Source organism: Dipodomys merriami, unplaced genomic scaffold, assembly GCF_024711535.1.
Source record: "Dipodomys merriami isolate MVZ:Mamm:240054 unplaced genomic scaffold, mDipMer1.0.p SCAF_5, whole genome shotgun sequence".
Classification (NCBI taxonomy): domain Eukaryota; kingdom Metazoa; phylum Chordata; class Mammalia; order Rodentia; family Heteromyidae; genus Dipodomys; species Dipodomys merriami.
In genome coordinates, this window is record NW_027206068.1 from 59762404 (window position 1) to 59778679 (window position 16276).

General features: G+C 55.0%; 1 protein-coding gene across 2 annotated transcripts; it reads right to left on the minus strand.

Annotated features, from left to right (window-relative positions):
- Window positions 1–230: 230 nt before the first annotated feature.
- On the minus strand, window positions 231–15988 carry Impdh1 (inosine monophosphate dehydrogenase 1). Of its 2 annotated transcripts, none has more exons than XM_069996702.1 (15): window positions 15702–15988; window positions 11692–11790; window positions 9693–9741; window positions 7963–8064; window positions 7777–7851; window positions 7333–7539; window positions 7094–7181; window positions 5593–5792; window positions 4928–5018; window positions 4617–4712; window positions 3021–3164; window positions 2776–2920; window positions 2354–2497; window positions 2118–2201; window positions 231–978 (listed from the first exon to the last, which is right to left on the minus strand). In XM_069996702.1, the coding sequence occupies exons 1-15, from the start codon at window positions 15869–15871 to the stop codon at window positions 957–959; spliced, it is 1716 nt and encodes a 571-aa protein (XP_069852803.1). In that variant the 5' UTR covers window positions 15872–15988; the 3' UTR covers window positions 231–956. The 2 variants fall into 2 exon arrangements, with proteins under 2 accessions (XP_069852803.1, XP_069852802.1); XM_069996701.1 differs by having other exon boundaries at window positions 11692–11793.
- Window positions 15989–16276: the final 288 nt, after the last annotated feature.

The window sequence follows — 16276 nt, forward strand, 5'->3', positions numbered from 1 at the left end:
GGTGTGTACTTTCTGCCAAACACCGCAATGTGCACAGTGGTTATCCCCATGACAACCCCAGCTTCCGGAGGTTCAGCCAGCGGGAACAGCTGGCAAGACCTACAATGTGGCCCACCTCTACTAGTATCCCTTCAAGAACCACAACCCCTTCCTCACCTTCCTAGGGGGGCCAGGTTCTGATGGGCTCCAGTGTACTACCCCCCATGGGCAAGGGACAAAGACACTGCAGAGGCGTTGAGACCTGCTTGATTTATTCCGATTAGTTAATATACAATGATCTGTGACCCCAAAGTGTGCAAAGTTAAAGCCTTCAACTGCAGCTGAGAGGAGAGGGCAGGAACAGTACACCTGGGGACTGTCACAAGTTAGGAATTATGGGCAGGTGGCCATTATCAGGGTGGCCCCCTCCCCAGGCTCAGGGATGGGAAGTGGCTTGAGGATCAGGGCCCAGGAGAGCCTCAGGCCAGGGGAAGGGGGCAGAGACCTCCCCCTGGCCTAGGTCAGGAGCCCAGAGTGCCACATGGCTGGAAGGGCAGTAGCCCAGGAGGCAGGGCCAGGAGAGCACCATTTCCTGGGGGAGGGGGCACAGAGAGGGAGGTGCCCTACAGGAGAAGCCAGGGGCCACCTGCCCCAAGGGCGGGAGTGGGGCTGGAGCAGGCTGCAGCAAGAGAGACCTGAGGCAGGCACAGGGCCTGAGAGCCCAGGGTAGCTGGGCTCAGGGGGCTGAGGAAGAGGGAGCCCAGAGGCTCCCGGGTAGCCTGGCCCAGGGAGCATCCTGACTCTGTGAGGGGGCGGTCCCGAGAATGGCTGGAGCCCCTCCAAGAACCTCCCCTCTGGAAAGGAGCTAGAGAACCCGTAGTGCAAATCCATGGACCACTCAGTTATGGAGGGAGGCTGTGCCAGAAGGGGGGTCCTGGGAGGTGCCCCCTCCACTGCCTCGGCCTCCACCGCTGTCCTCAGTACAGCCGCTTCTCGTAACTGCGGGCACAAGGCAAGAGAGGACAAGAGTGTGTGAGTGAACCCCACTCCCTTCCCGCATCCTGTTGCCTAAAGATCCCCATATCGGAAGACAATGAGCAGCTGCAGAGCCTGCCTCTCAGCCATGGCGGGGGAGAGGAGGCAGACGGTGGCTCTAGGCCTCTGACTTCCCCAGGCCAGGGCTCTCTGAAGAATCATGACAGGCTTCTTTCGTCCACTAGCACACCTCAACTGTCCTCAGTGCCTGCGGCTCAGGGATGGCTCAGGAAGCCATCCTCGCAGGGAGACTTCAGACAGAAGCTGCACCTCTGCAACCCTGTGTCCAGTCTGCCCTGCACTCACGATGGGTCCAGGCCTCTCATTCACGATGCTAGTCTAAGATGGAGCAGCCTCAGGTCCGCGGCCACGGGCATCTCTCCGTATCCCAAAAAGGGATTTATGTTTCACCTGGCTAAGGGGCCATAGTTGGCCGCTTTTGCCAAGGTGCTGGAGATAGGGATCAAGAGGAACCAATTCCAGGGTCCATATCCCATAATACCCATATGCCACCCCCAACTGATGCCCTCTTCCCAGCCCAGGTCCCACCCAGAAGGCCCCTGCTCTATTCTACACCTGGCCCGGGCAGCGCGGTTACTTACACGGCAGAAAGGTATAGCTATGGGAGGGGGGGAGGGCAGAAAGAGACACAGGTTAGATGCCCGCCTAGGCCCAGGGAGATGGGCCCTCTTGATCAGGGCGGGCTGCATGCCTACAACTACTGCTGCCAACTAGCTCTGCCACCACCCACAGTTGCCCCAGCGCTGGCCCTGGCATCTGTCTCTCTGCCCTTCTCTCCACTAGAGGGCTCAAGCTCCATCTTCTACCTACCAGACTGGGGCCACCACCACCAAGAGCCTAGCAACACCAGCCTCCAGCCACCAGCCACCGAGCATTCTGAGCAAGCAAAGGCTGGGAGCCCAGGTGGAGCCAGTGGTCACACCTCCTGTGCCCTGCTTGGCTGGCCTGCACAAGGGCTGCTCCACAGTAGGCCAGCTCACAGGATGGTCCACGGGGCCCCTGGAACCTCATCCTGGCCTGTGAACCTGCCCAGCTGTCCAACCCAGCGCCAGCCAGCGGGAGTGAGAAGGCCCGCCACTTACGAGTGCAGGCCATGCACACCACCCTCGATCTGGGCCGACATGGTCCGCTTCTCAAACTTGAGCTCTCCTGAGTACATCATGGACCTGGCAGGTGGGCGGGCGGGCAGGTCAGGGGTGCTGAGCAGGAAACACAGAGCGACAAGACACAGACAGACAGACCGACAGACAGACAGGGAAGCAGGAGGAAAGCCTCCCAGGGGCCTCCACCTGCTGTCCCCTCTAACGACTGTGCTCACCGCAGGACAGACAGGCTCCGGGCTCCGATGTCCTGGCAGCCATGTTGGATCCCCGCTATGAGGTAGGGCACAAACTTCTGAATAGAGCCTTTGTCTTGGATGGAGCCCGAGACACCCTGTGCAATCTTCACCTTATCCCCTTCACTGTGTGGAGGATGGAGAGGCTGAGCCCAGCAGCCTGAGGCTCAGAGGACCCCCACTCCCCTCTTCCCCCCAGAGGACAGGCATGTGTCCCTAGTCCAGCCACGTGCCAGACTACAGTGGAAACAAGCCTGGCCTGCAGGCCAGGTCATCCACACTCCAGTCCTACTTCTGCTATGTATGTCTGTACCTCAGTTTCTAGAACTGGGACATAGGGACTAGGGTCATTATCTGGGGAGGTGGGGACCCCAGGGCTAGGACCCGACCCCTGGGGCAGGCACCTGAAGTATCGCTTCTGGCTGCTGCTGCTCTTCTCCATGGCGTCCAGTGAGCCCATGCCCCGGTACTTCTTAAGCCTCACTCCATCGGAGAAGAAGTACTCGCCGGGAGCCTCTGTGGTGGCAGCCAGCAGGGACCCCATCATCACTGTGGGAGTTACAGAGTCAGTGTCTTGTGACTCACACTCCCCCTACCATCCCCACTGGTTCCCCAACCCACCCATCCAATCCCAACCCCCTGCCCGCACCTGTGGAGGCTCCAAGGGCCAGGGCTTTGACCACATGTCCCACGGTCTGGATGCCGCCATCAGCTATGACAGGCACACCAAAGCGCCGGGCGTACTCGGCCACTTTGTAGACGGCCGTGCCTTGGGGCCGGCCACACGCCATCACTGGGGAAGGGTGGAGTACACAGGACAGAAACGAGTAACATTAGCCCAGAAGCAGGCACAGGATAAGGTCAGCCCCTTCTCCTTGTGCTGCTGCCACTCTGGAGGCAGGAACAGGGCTGGGTGGTGTTCTGAGACCTAGAAAAGGTGACCCTCACTGAGTGAGGGTCACTGGAGGGCCCTCCACACACATTAACAGCACTAAGGAGACTCAGATTGGGGAATCCCACCTCAACACCCTGCTATACTCTGACTAGAGTATAGCACCTCCAGGCCGGTGGTCCCCATCAGCACAATCTTCCCTGTGAAACTTATATTTGCAAAAGCTGTGACTACAGTTAGTTACTTATGGCCTCCTTGGAGATACTGGTTTGAATGACTTAAATTGTCCAAGACCCTAGCCAGGTGTCAATGGCTCACGCCTGTAATCCTAGTCACTCAGGAGGCTGAGACCTGAGGATCACAGTTCAAAGCTAGCCTGGGCAGGAAAATCCGTGAGACTCTTATCTCCAATTAATCACCAGAAAACCAGAAGTGGCCCTGTAGCTCAAGTGGCAGAGTGCTAGCCTTGAGCTGAAGAGCTGAGGAACAGTGCCCAGGCCCAGAGTTCAAGCCCCATGACTGACCACCCCCCCCAAAAAATGTCCAAGACCCTTAAGTATCAGGGAAAGTGGAGATTCAAAGGAACCAGCAGTATGGTAGGGACAGGGGCAAAGCTAGACAAACTAGAGAAGTAGCTTTCTCTCTACTATAAGTCAAGGTTCAGAACAGTGCTTGGCACACAGTAGGTGCTCAATTAATATTCATGAAATGAGAGCACCATGTTTCATCATGGAAGTTAGCTAAGATGAAGGGTAGAAACTTAAAAGATGGAAGACCAGAAGGAGGAGATGTTGGGGAAAGAGAAGGACAAATAGGCACTCAGGGCTTTGGAGAAATGATTCTTACAAGAGGGGCCACAAGCAAGCCTCTAGGGAGGGACCCTCTCTACCACATAGGGGACACTGGGCAAGACTCCCCTCTCTGCCTTCCATGTTCATGCCAGCAACCTACCCTGAAAGAAGGCCTTCCTCTACTCTGATATCACCATATGGTAATGTGGATTTACAAATTCTCTACATGCTCTAGGACATGTTGTCTTCATGTCTTAGGCATCTGCCATGTCACCAATCCAACCTAAGCCTTCATCCAGTGGACCACAACGCCCTCCTTGGTGTGGGGTAGTCTCTGGGCACAGTTTCCTTGAGCAGAGTCTGAGAAGCACAAGCCCTCATCTGTTTACCCCTACCTCACCCACATCTGTGGGTCAGATAGGGCAGAATGGTGCCTGAGTCCCCCTGAGTCCCCCATCCCAGGAAGGGCCTGGTAGGGCAAGCCCTCACTAGGCATCTGTGGAATAAGAACAAGGTGCTGGATGGCCGTAAATGGCATCCCTCTGGCCCTAGGCACACATACCTTCCTGGGTGATGCAGATGGAGCCGCAGCCCATGCCAACACGCAGCCCATCCACACCAGCATCAATCAAGTTCTTGGCCTGGGCCGCTGTCACCACTGGGGCATTGGGGAAGAAAAGAGGAATGGTTGAGAATGGGATGCTCCCAGCCTGCCCAGAAGCTTCCTGGGATTTCAGTCTAGCCCCTGAAACCCAAGGTGACCCTAATCTCATCCTGCCCCTAAGGCCCCTCACCATCTAGGGGTAATGCCACTACTTAGAGGTGCTGAAGGACAGCTGAGGGTTCAGGCAAAGGGAAGGAACCTGCACTCACCATTCCCTCCAATCACCTGAAGGTGGGGGTACTTCTGCTTTATGTAGTGCACCATGGCGATCTGATACACTGAGTTCCCTTGGGAGGAGTCCTGGGAGCAGGGGAGAGAAAAGCTTAGAGTGGATGGCTGAATGAGGGGGGACTCTGAGTGGACAAACCCCCCAATTCACAAGAACACTGTTATGATGAGAATCTTCTTTTTCCTGAAAGTCGTTTGCCAAGTCCAAGCTCATTCTCAAAGGGTCCGCTTTCCCAGAAGGCCAACCAAACACTAAGGTAAAATCCTGAGAACTCCTTCCTACCACTACCCATGTCTATCCTCACAGCAAGGAATCGGCACTCCGTTCCTATAAACTCACTAGCCAAGTGAGCCTCCTCTCCAGTTGTACTTTAAGGTGCCATGGCAAAGATTAAATGAATGTGTATAGGTATAGGTCTTAGCTTAGTGCCTGGCAAGTAGGGCAGGGGGCCCTCAGTGACTGTGACCTATAATTATTAGGGTCAACTTACATACAAAGAAAACTCTCAGGGGGTCCCACAGCTTGTCCTGAGCTCTACAAGACAGTGAACAATTCTGACAATAAGGGAGCATGCAGATCAGTAAGGGAGGCCTCACGCTAAATGAGAACCCAAACTTGTATTTTGGGAAACCATCACCTCCTTACCAGCACAATGGCATCAGCGCCTGCCTGGGTGAGCAGATCTAGACGGTATTTGTCATCCTCGCGGGTGCCCACTGCTGCCCCGCACAGCAGCTGCTTGTGGGAGTCCTTGGAGGCCAAAGGGTAGTCTCGGTTCTTCTTCAAGTCTGTGCGTGCAATGATGGCCACTAACTCATCACGATCATTGACGATAGGTAGCTTCCCTGGCCAGGAAGGAAGAGATGAGATGAAGAAACAGACTTGAGGATGAATGGGAAGACTGGAATGTCTAGGGGTAAATATGAAAATGAACACAACACTCCACTGAAGTACCCAAACCAACCACTAGGTGACAGGACCCGACCAAGAAATGTTCCTAAGGTTCTGGATGGCGCTCTTCCCAGGAACAGGAAGCAAAGAAATCCCCCAGATCAGCAAGTTCCAGGAGCACTTCCTATCCTGCTGCCTGGTGGGAGGGGCAGCCCCTGAGCACAAGCATTTTTTCACCTGCTAGGCTAAAGGTCACCCTGGTCAAAAACTCCCAGGCAAGGCACAAACATGAAGCTGTCTGTAGTGGGGACATATGTTCTACCTAATACATATGCTTTTACCCAATAAACTCCCTACTGTGGATCAGGACAGTAATAGCCCAGAGACTTAGTGAATGTAAAGTAAATGGCTTCAATATCAAATAAACTTAACTGAAGGACTTTCCAGAGCCTTTAGGAAGCCCATGGTTGTTGTTTTTTATTCATTTATTTATTGACAGGTTCTGGCTACATTGCTCAGGCTGGCCTCAAACTCACCATCCTCCTGCCTCAGTTTCTGGAGTGCTGGGATTACAGGTATGTACCACTCACCTGGCTTCAAGGCAATAAATCTTATGCAAGATGGAGGACATAGAAAGCAGTATTTTCCAGACTTAGTGCTGGGCATCAAACCCAGGGCCTTGCTTACATTAAGTTCTGCCACTGAATCATAGTCTACAGACTCTGAAGATGACAAGGTCCTTTTTTAAGGGGCTGGGGACAAACCCCTCCCAGGACTAGTTTCATACTATATTGGGAAAGATACTAAATCAGGGACAGGTTTCCCTAAGCCAGGCAAAGATCATCAGGAATCATGCTCCAGCATGTGTGGTGTCATTCAAGTTTTCCCTAGGCCCAGTGAGCATCTTGGGACAACTTTTGATGCTGTGAAGGGATGGAGGAACCTAGACCTCAAGAGTTCGCCTGGAGCCGGGCGCTGGTGGCTCATGCCTGTAATCCTAGCTACTCAGGAGGCTGAGATCTGAGCATCTTGGTTCAAAGCCAGCCCGGGCAGGAAAGACCGTGTGACTCCTATCTCCAATAAACCACCAGAAAACCGGAAGTGGCGCTGTAGCTCAAGTGGTAGAGTGCTCGCCTTGAGCTGAAGAGCTGAGGGACAGCGCCCAGGCCCAGAGTTCAAGCCCCACGACCGACAAAAAAAAAAAAAAGAGTTCACCTGGGGTTAGAGTGTCAGTTCCCCGTCTGCTCCCTCATACCTTTCTTGCTGCGCTGCAGGATCTCATTTGCCTCTTTCAATGTCACACCTGCTGGAGCCACCACCAGGTCCATCCGCGGTGTCATCACCTGTGGGGCCAGGAACATTTGCCTGCAGGTTGGCAGGTGAGAGAGGAGCCAGACCTCCCACTGGTCCATGGTCACAGTCATCGGCCCGGGGGCCCCCAGGGTCTGGGCACTTTTCCATACCACAGCCTTGATTTCCCTGCCCTGCAGGTACCTCACTAAGGAGGGTGGTGTGGTCCTTCTCAGCAAGGAAATCGATGTCTCGCGAGGTGACGATGCCCACCAATTTGCTGCCCATGGTGCCTGTGGCAGTGATGGGGATGCCGGAGAAGCCGTGTCTTATCTTGGCCTCCAGTACATCACCAACAGTGTGTGAGGGGCTCAGTACCACTGGGTCTGTGATGAAGCCCTGCTCAAACTTCTGTGGGCAGAAGGGGAAGCAAAGGCTAGGAGAAACCCACGGGAGCTGGGTAGCATGGCCACGGGGAAAGACAGGGAACCTTTAATGGGGGGAGGAAAACGAGGGGTAAGCCTTGAACTCCACTGTGAAGACAGACAGATGAGACCACACCGTGATCAGCCAAAGGATGTAGCTGCAAGGAGGAGAAGTTGGGGTGCTGCCAAGTGGCATCTTTCTGAGGATGGGTCTGGTACTTGCCTTGACCTTGCGCACTTCATTGGCCTGGAACTCTGGGGTGCAGTTGTGATGAATAAAACCAATTCCTCCCATTAGCTGGGGTAGCAAGAAAGTGTGGTCAGAGCCAGGGGCTAGCCCTTCCCAGCCTACCCTTCTTCACCCTGCTCAGTACTCCCCCTCCCAGGCCCCATCAGGCATGGGACTCACAGCCATTGCAATGGCCATGTCGGCTTCCGTCACAGTGTCCATGGGAGAGGAGATCAGTGGTGTCTTCAGTGTGATCTTCCGGGTCAGGGCTGATGTCAGGTCCTGAGGACAAAGTAAAAGTCCATTTGTTCCATCACGTCCATTTGACAATCATGTCCCAGCACTGACTCATATACTATACCAGGACAGGCCCTGGAGGCTTGTCAGTGAGCCAGGCAGAGAGCTGATGCTCCACTTGGAAAGAAAGAAGGCAGGTACGAGCCATACAGGCAAAATGTTATCTGTCAGGATATAGGCTACAAAGATAGTTGAAGAACTTAGTGCCCTGGCAGTATGCACTGAGTGGGTTTGGGGGTAATGAAGGCTAAGGCAGGGAGAGGAACAGGAAAGGATCTATTAGCCACCCAGGAAAGTGGGTGACTAAAGGTCTAGAACTCAAAACAAGAGTCAAGATGGCAAATACAGGTTGAGTTCTCTAATCAGAAGATCCTAAATCCAAAATGCTCCAAAATCTAAAACTTTTTGAACTCTGACATGATGCATCCCTCATGTGACAGGTAACGATAGAAATGCAGGTATACACAATATTATGTAAAATTATCTTCAGGTTATGTATGGTGTATATGAAACCCATGAATTACTGGTTTGGACTTGAGTCCATTACCAAGGTACTGTATTATACGTATGCAAATGTACCCCCCAAAAAACCCTGAAATCCAAAATACTTTTAGTCCTGACCATTCTGAATAAGATATATTCCACCTGTATACATTTAGGAGTTACCTACTTAGGAATGGTATAGATATCAAAGACCCCTCTAAGATTCAGGTCAACAGCTGGCCAGTCTAAACCCTAAATCCCACCCCCCCTGTTTTTTTTTTTTCTTTTTGTCAGAGACAGGTACTCATACACATTAGCTGATGCTTTTGCCCATTGGCTGGCTCTGTATCAACTGAGCCACACCTCTAACCCTTTTTCCTAAAAATCTGTCTGAGTCAGCTCTCTGCACACAGACTAAACATGATCTTTCCCAACACATAAATGATGTAGGCAGGTAGGGTATGGTCTTTCATGAGAGTCAAACCAGAATAAATAGAAAAAATAACAGCAACAGAAATGGTGAGTTTTTTTTTTAATGTGCAACTCAATGAGTTCATCAACAGATCATCAAACTTCTTCTTGAATTGACTCATACCCTCATCACTGCCCCTTTTGGCTTCATACACTAATTGTTCATTGATTTGGCTCACTGCTGAGCCCCCTGTGGAAGGCAAGACACGTTTCCTGATTTGTTCCCAAAATCCTAGTCCTACAAACCCTCCTGGCAGTTCTTATCCATTGTGAGGTCAGTAGACAATTGCTGAACACTATATTCAGAGTGTATTCATAATTTTACAGCTTCCATTATATTCTTGCTCAGCATTTCAAACATCCAATCTTTATAGTCTATACAAGGCAGCCACAGCCAAGCCCTGGCCTCACAGGGCCTTTCCCAAACCTCTCCCTCCCTACTGGCTCCAGCAGTGACAGAGCATCCTTCCATAAGCAAGGCCCTCACACAGGATAGGTCAGAATCACCCCCCTAGCTACCTCTGCTCCATCAAGCATAAGAATATGCCCCCAACAAGTTTGCAAGAAAAGTCTCTATGACATCCTGCACCTGAGCAAGAAGTCAGCCTCCTCCACAGCACACCCAGCCCCCTCCCTGTGTCAAAGGCAGAGGTACTTACCACCTCCTCAGCAATGAAGTCTATGAATCCCGGGAGGATCAGGAAGTCACTGCAAAGACAGAGTATTACTGGTGGGCAGGACTTTGCCACCCCATTGGAAGCAACTCAAAGCTCGGGATAAGGCCAGAGAAGCAGAGGTTAGGGTCTTCTGATCCCTGCTGTCACATCAGGAAGAGCCCTCTTCATTCCCCTTATTAATGTCCTACTAGCCCAAGTATTACAAACAAAGATGGCAGAAGGTCAGGCCTTAGGCACTTCCAAAGCAAGTGGCCCAAAATATTCATTGCCTGCAGGGCTCAGAGTTGGTCAAGAGACACAAGACTTTCCCACATGGCCAAACACACATGCCTATGCTTGATAATGTCTCAATCTTGTCAGGAATGACCGTTAAGTCAACACAGAATACACAGAAACCAGGTCGCACAACTCAGTAGTGCAACAAGGTATGAACACGGCCCAGCCCCGAGCATACTGCATACTCCAGCACGCTCCGGGACAGGGGCTGCTGAGTCACACCAAGTTCAAAGCAGTGTGGTGGGACCCCAGGCGGCTGAGTGCCAGGCATGTTCTAACACAGCAGGCACTGGGACAGGAGCTACAGAAGACATAGCTAGAATGAGAAAAGAGGAGAGTAGGCCTCACAGCCAGAGTGCCAACTGACAATGCTGGCCCTGGGCATACCAAAGCCCAGAAGGAGAGCCCAGGTCTGCATAGGCATATTAGGTGCAGAGCCTCGGCCCAAAGGCCTGATAGGTCTGACTGGCCAGAGTCACAGCAGGCCTTGACAAACAGCCTCAGAGCAAATATCTCGCCCTCAGAGAACACTCTGAACCTGACTAGGTGAAGCAGAAGGCACTGCCATGCAGGAAGGAAAAGCCACAAGGTGGATGGAAGTAGGCCTAGAGAAACTTCTAGGAGTTCCTCCTAGGACATGCCAGTGAAAACTATCAAAGATATACCCTCTCTCTCATCACCAATGGCCACCAAAGCAACCAGGAATCTCACTCTTCACCCCAGGCTCTTCTGAATAGGGATGAAGCCTCCCTGAAGAGGCCCTCACTTATGGGAAGACAAAGGGGAATCCTCTCCAGAAGTGACAGCCTATCCTGGTGTTTAAGGAAACTGCCTATCCATCAGGAATGCTTGCGAACCAAGGTAAAAATGGCAGGAGACAGGCCAGGGATGTTGTTGGCTCACCAGTATCCCCATTCTGCCCCAGTCCTGGGTTCTGATGCTCTTTCCTGGCAGGGACACAGTCCTGCAGCCAGGAGGTACAGCTAAGTGCCAGGCCTGCGGCTGGCAGGACAACTGGCCTAGGGCCCATGAAAAAGGCAAACTAAGCTAGAGGTACAGGTTGACGACGGGCGAATCAATATCCTTCTCCAAAGTCTTATGTGGACGTGGGAGGGGAAGTCACACAAAACTCACTGGGGGAAGAGAAGGGGTACCAGTGCCAACCTATGGTCAGGCAGGGCACAAGTGAAAGGAGAGCTAAACAGTGGTAGAAGGCCCCATCCCACTTGCCCCCTCGCCCCTCTTGGGGGACCTCAAGCAAATGCCAATGCTGGGCTCTGGGGATGCCCCTGCCGTTGCTGTGAGCCAGGCAGGAAGGGGTCATCCTTCATCATACAAGGTCTGGTTAAAGTCTCCCCAACACTCCCACAGCTGCTTCCCATTCGCTCCAGGCCCCTCCAGGTGGCCAGGGTTGCCCCTGGAAGGAGGGAGGAGTCAGGCTGCCTCCCGATCCGGCCAGGAACGGGTCAAGGCACCCAGGGCCGTGATGTCGCTGTGCCACGTCCGTCTGCTCCGGGCGCGGGCCTCCTTCCTTCCCTTGCCCAGCCCCCCACCAGCCCCAAGTCACTCTTATTGGGCCAGGGCGCGCGGGCGTCAGCACCGGGCAGCGGTGCACGTGTGGATCGGGGGTAGGGGGGAGGGTTGGGGTTGGGGAGAGAGGATGGGCACCGCGCGCACCCAGATGCAGCCGAGCCCCGGGGCTTACTTGTAGGTGAGGCCGTCGGCGTTGGCGAAGAGCTGCTGCGCGGTGAGCCCATCCTCCGGCACGTAGCCGGTGCCGCCGCTGATCAGGTAGTCCGCCATGCTGCTGGTAGATGCGGCGACCCGACATAAACACCCGCGCGGGCCGCCCCGCTGCCTCCGACGCGCTCGGCGACCACGGCTGCGGCCAGGCCGGCGGGCCGGGGGCGGGGGCTGCGGCAGCGGCGGGAGGCCCGGGGCGCCGCCCTCTCCTCCCGCCCCTCCCTTCGGGGCCGCTGCCTCCGCCCCACGCCGCACAAAGGCCCTGCCCGGCGGCTGCTGCGCGCACGCCCCGCCGCCCGCAATGGCACAGCCACTCTGCCAGCCCTGGCGGGGGTGGAGGGGTAAGGGGGCAGGGGTGGGGTGGAGAGGCCTGGACACGCCCCCTTAGCCACGCCTCCGCGGGCTCCTGACCCCAGCAGTGCAGCTGCCCGGGTTCGCCCTGCAGCCTGCGCTCCCCAATCTCCGGTCAGCCTGAAGCTCCGGTTGCCAACCCCAAGGGAACCACTAACGCACTTTCTACCTTTCCAGGATACAAACCCCCACTCTGACCAAGGTCTGGAGCCCTGAGATACTGGCCTGGGCCCACAGCTCCCTGACACACAGCAGATGGAAGTTGGACCACTACGCTCTCTCATCCTCATATCAGGGAGTCAGGCATTTTAAACAATGACACGCCTTCACCTTTGGGCGGCCTTGGAGCCCTGGATAATCTACAAAGCATTTTTCATAAATGATCACATTTACTTCATCATCTATGAATTGCCAATTATTAGGTGTCGCCTCCTTTTTTTTTTTTTTTTTAAGATACCAACACCTGCAGTTCAGAAAGCACTCTTGGTCCCAGGCACGGTGGTGGCCAGCTCAGCTAGGAAACCGGGTGGAACCAGGGGATTGGCCCGGAGAGGAAAGCTGGCTGTGCTCTGGGAGGGTCGTGAGATAGGAAGAGCAAGACTTAGCTTAGACAGGCTTGACTTAGACACGTCAGGATGTGTACAAACCAGCACAAAGGCTGAGGAAACTTTTGAAAACTTCCCAGAGCAGAAGTTGGCTGACCCTTATTGCCCAGCAAGATACAGAGTTCTTCCTAAGGGCAGAAAGATTAGGAAGCAAATCCCCTCACGTGCTGCCAGATGCTTTCCCTCTGGTGATACTGCTTAATGTTCCTCCTTGTGCCCCTCCCCCAACTAACTTCAGATGAGGTGAGAGGAGGCAGGCAGGCAGGCAGACACAACCCTCTTCCTGACCTAGGGGCTGTCCATGGCTTGAGCTCCCTTCCTCCCCCCCACTCTGGGAGATTCCATTTGTTTATCTCCCAGCAGTGTGGTGACTGCCAGGCCCCAGGGAGCTTTGGCTTCCAAGGCTCTCTCTGGGATGCCCAGCCTCCCCAGCGATGCCCCCGGGACCCTGCCACAAAAACACACTGTTCCATCCCTGTTCAGAGAGAAAGAGAGATCTCCCACAGAGCTCAGAGAGCTCTCAACTTTGGGGGGGTGACACCGAAGACACCCCCCCCCCAAGCTTTCCTCTTCATTCAATGGAATCCAAAGGTAGAGGCATCAGAAAGCCCTCTGGAATCAGAAAGAAGGGAGGGGAACCTTGGGGCTCCCAGCTCAGGGGGAGTTGGGACTAGCTCCCAGGGAAGCAAAGTCTCCAGCACTCAGAGGCCCATGATGGACCAAATAGGGAGTGGGACCAACAGGAAGATCTCTCACTGGCCACTTGGGGCTGGAGCAGTGAGACCAGCCAGAGAAAGCACATTGCCATTCTAAGCTGGCCTTTTTGATTATAAAACATCCGGATGACAGGTTCAGAGTATGAGCCACTCCGCTGGGTTCTGAGACTTTCTAGGGGACCTGCTCTGGGTCACTGTCCCATACAACATAGATCAGGAATGGGTACTATTCGAGGTTCAGCCAGGGCTGAGGCCCAGGAAAGCAGTTGGGTGCTGCCATCTCAGGTGTCCTTAATATGACATCTAGCCTAGCCTCCTCTGGGCCTCAGGGGAGCCTGAGTTGTGAGAATCATCTTCCCAGTGACTACAGACCTCAGGGCTTCATGCCTCTGCTTTGACCACTGTCGAAGCTCAGCCACACTCTAAGCTGCTGGACTCAGCCCTGAGTGATGCCGTCCTTTTCAAGAGACTTAATCCCCTCCCCTGGCTTCCCTCCTCCCTTTCCTGAGCTTCCCCAGCTACTTCCTCCACCGGGAGGAGACACCCAGGCAACCAGTGGACCTTCTCCGCCTCAGGAAGGGTGGTTGATCCCCTGAGACTCTCCACTAGCAGCTTCAAGGGCAAGAGGCAGGTCTAAGCCTGTTTCCTGGGGAGAATAGAGAAATGGTGCCCAGCAGGGCACTGAGGTCCAGGCAGGGTGCCCAGAGGCCTCTGTCTACGCTGGGGCTATTTGAAGAAACAAGATTTCAAGACATATTTAGAGGAGAAAAAGCAATCATGTTCATATCATTGAGCTGGGACAGGGGGCATGGCTCACCCAAGATTAAGCCCGAGAACTACTAGCGACACTGGACTCAAGCCCAAGACTTCTCATGGCCTCTTCCCTTAGCTCCAGGTTGGTAAAGGGAGATGGAGGTCTAGCCAGAAGGTTTGGAATCTCGTTACACCAGTGCCCAGCTGAGGCTCAGGTTTTACACAGGCTCAAGTGAGTCTAAGTGTGGGGTAGGAGGTTACTGGGTTAGCACTGTCCTTTGATGTAGCAATACATCTGGAGAAGGGATGCTCCCCAGTGACCCCAGCCTAAGTTCTAAAATGACATTTTCTTTCTTTTTTCCCCTTTCTTTCTTTCTTTCTTTCTTTCTTTCTTTCTTTCTTTCTTTCTTTCTTTCTTTCTTTCTTCCTTCCTTCCTTTCTTTCTTTCTTTCTTTTGGCAATACCTGCTCTAACCAAAATACAGCTTCCACCAAGCATGCAGGATCTGAGTGTTCTAGCCTGAGCTATCCCCTACAGTGGCTCCTCCCTGTCTCCCCGTGTCCCAACAACTGAATTTCTACCATAGAAGAAAGGATAGGGCTAGCATAAGCCAGAGTCAACTCTAGAGAAGCAGGCAGGCTGGGGGGAGGGGGGGAGCTGGGGGAGGCGCAACTAGGCATCAGAGCTCTTTAAGCCCTTAAAAGTTCTTACATAAGCAGCCAGTCCCATGGGCAGTGCTACTGGGCTAATTCCCCCCAGACCCAGACCACTACCCCCCCTTCCCAACCTGGCTGCCAGGTCACCTCCCCAAGCTGCTGAGCACCAGCAGATGGGACAGAGAAAGAAGTCCAAATCCTCTGGACCGGAAGGACAGTGGGATTGCATTTCAAGCAGCGATAAAATCCAGAGATTAGCCGCTGTCTCCTTTGCAGCCAGTTCCCTTGGGGCCCAGTTCACTAGCCCCACTGTTAGTAGCCCCACTTTCTCCAGGGACCTTCATCGCCTCCCAGACCCTAGCAAGGGGCGGGGGGGGGCGGGGGGCGGCTTCTGAGTCTTCTGAGGAGGGGGAGCTGCGAGGAACCTCCAGGCACGGTGAGGAGCGGGGTGTATTCACCTGCCCTCGGGGAAACAAGCACCCCGGGCCGACACACACCTCCCGGCCAACGACTGAATACCGTTCTAGGAGCAAACAGCTGAGAAGGAAGCAAAGTTGGACAAGCACTGTTGGTACCACCGGGGTTGGAGCCACCTGGACCGAGTGTCACTGGGTGTGGGGCGATCCAGGGATACGATCTTAGGGAGCATTTTATGACCTGCTCACCCTAGACCATTCAGCACCCGGCCACCCTTCGCTCGGTGCCCGCTGGCATTCCGGTGCCGGGCTGCAGGAGGGCGTCTCGGGAAGTTCGCGATGGAGGTGGTGGAGGAAAAGGGTGTGTGGGGCCCGACCTTCCCCTCCCCCGCAGCGCCACCGGCTCCGGGAGCCGCCGCGCCCTCCAAGGCCGCCCGCCCCGGATGCGCCCCGCGCGCTCTGCCCTGGGCGTCACCTCTCGGGCTCGTAGCCGGCCTGCAGCAGGCGGGCGCTGTACCGCTGCGCCGCGGTCTCGTGTCCCGGGTGTTGCCGGGCTCCGGGCTCCGGAATAGCGGCGGCTCCGCCTCCCTGCAGTGGCGGCGGGAGCAGCGCCGACTCCAGTGACAGAGCGCACGGCCCCTCCATGCGGAGGCCGCGGCTCAGCGCGGCGGGAGCCTCTCCGCCTGGAGGCTCCCGGGCCGAGGCTGTGCAATGAGCGCGCTGGTCGGGTCCCCGGAGGGGGCGAGACCGGGGGCGTGGCCTGATCGAAGGGGCGTGGCCTCGCGTGTCGGGGCGGGGCTCGAGTGGCGTGGGGGCGGGGGAGGGGAGGACCGGAGAGCCGCCTGGGCCCCGCCCTTGGCACAGAGCCCAGCTCGGCCCCCTCCGAGCGGCCGCTGTGCCGGAGGAGCTGGTACAGTATCTCTGATCCCTGATCGAGAGCGTAGATTGGGAAGGTGGAAGTGGGTGTGTGTGTTCCAAGGGTGGCACTGGAAAGGACCCCGCCCTACCCGGCCACACGGACCTCCCAGGTTCTCCTGCCGGAACCTGGGG

Excerpts from the sequence above, each read along its gene's own strand:
- Impdh1 (XM_069996701.1), bottom strand. The coding sequence starts at position 15,871 with ATGGAGGGGCCGTGCGCTCTGTCACTGGAGTCGGCGCTGCTCCCGCCG. Across the intron at positions 7,852-7,962 it reads ACATGGCCATTGCAATGGCT|CTAATGGGAGGAATTGGTTT; the intron begins GTGAGTCCCATG and ends TTGCTACCCCAG. Across the intron at positions 7,182-7,332 it reads ACACCACCCTCCTTAGTGAG|GTGATGACACCGCGGATGGA; the intron begins GTACCTGCAGGG and ends CTGGCCCCACAG.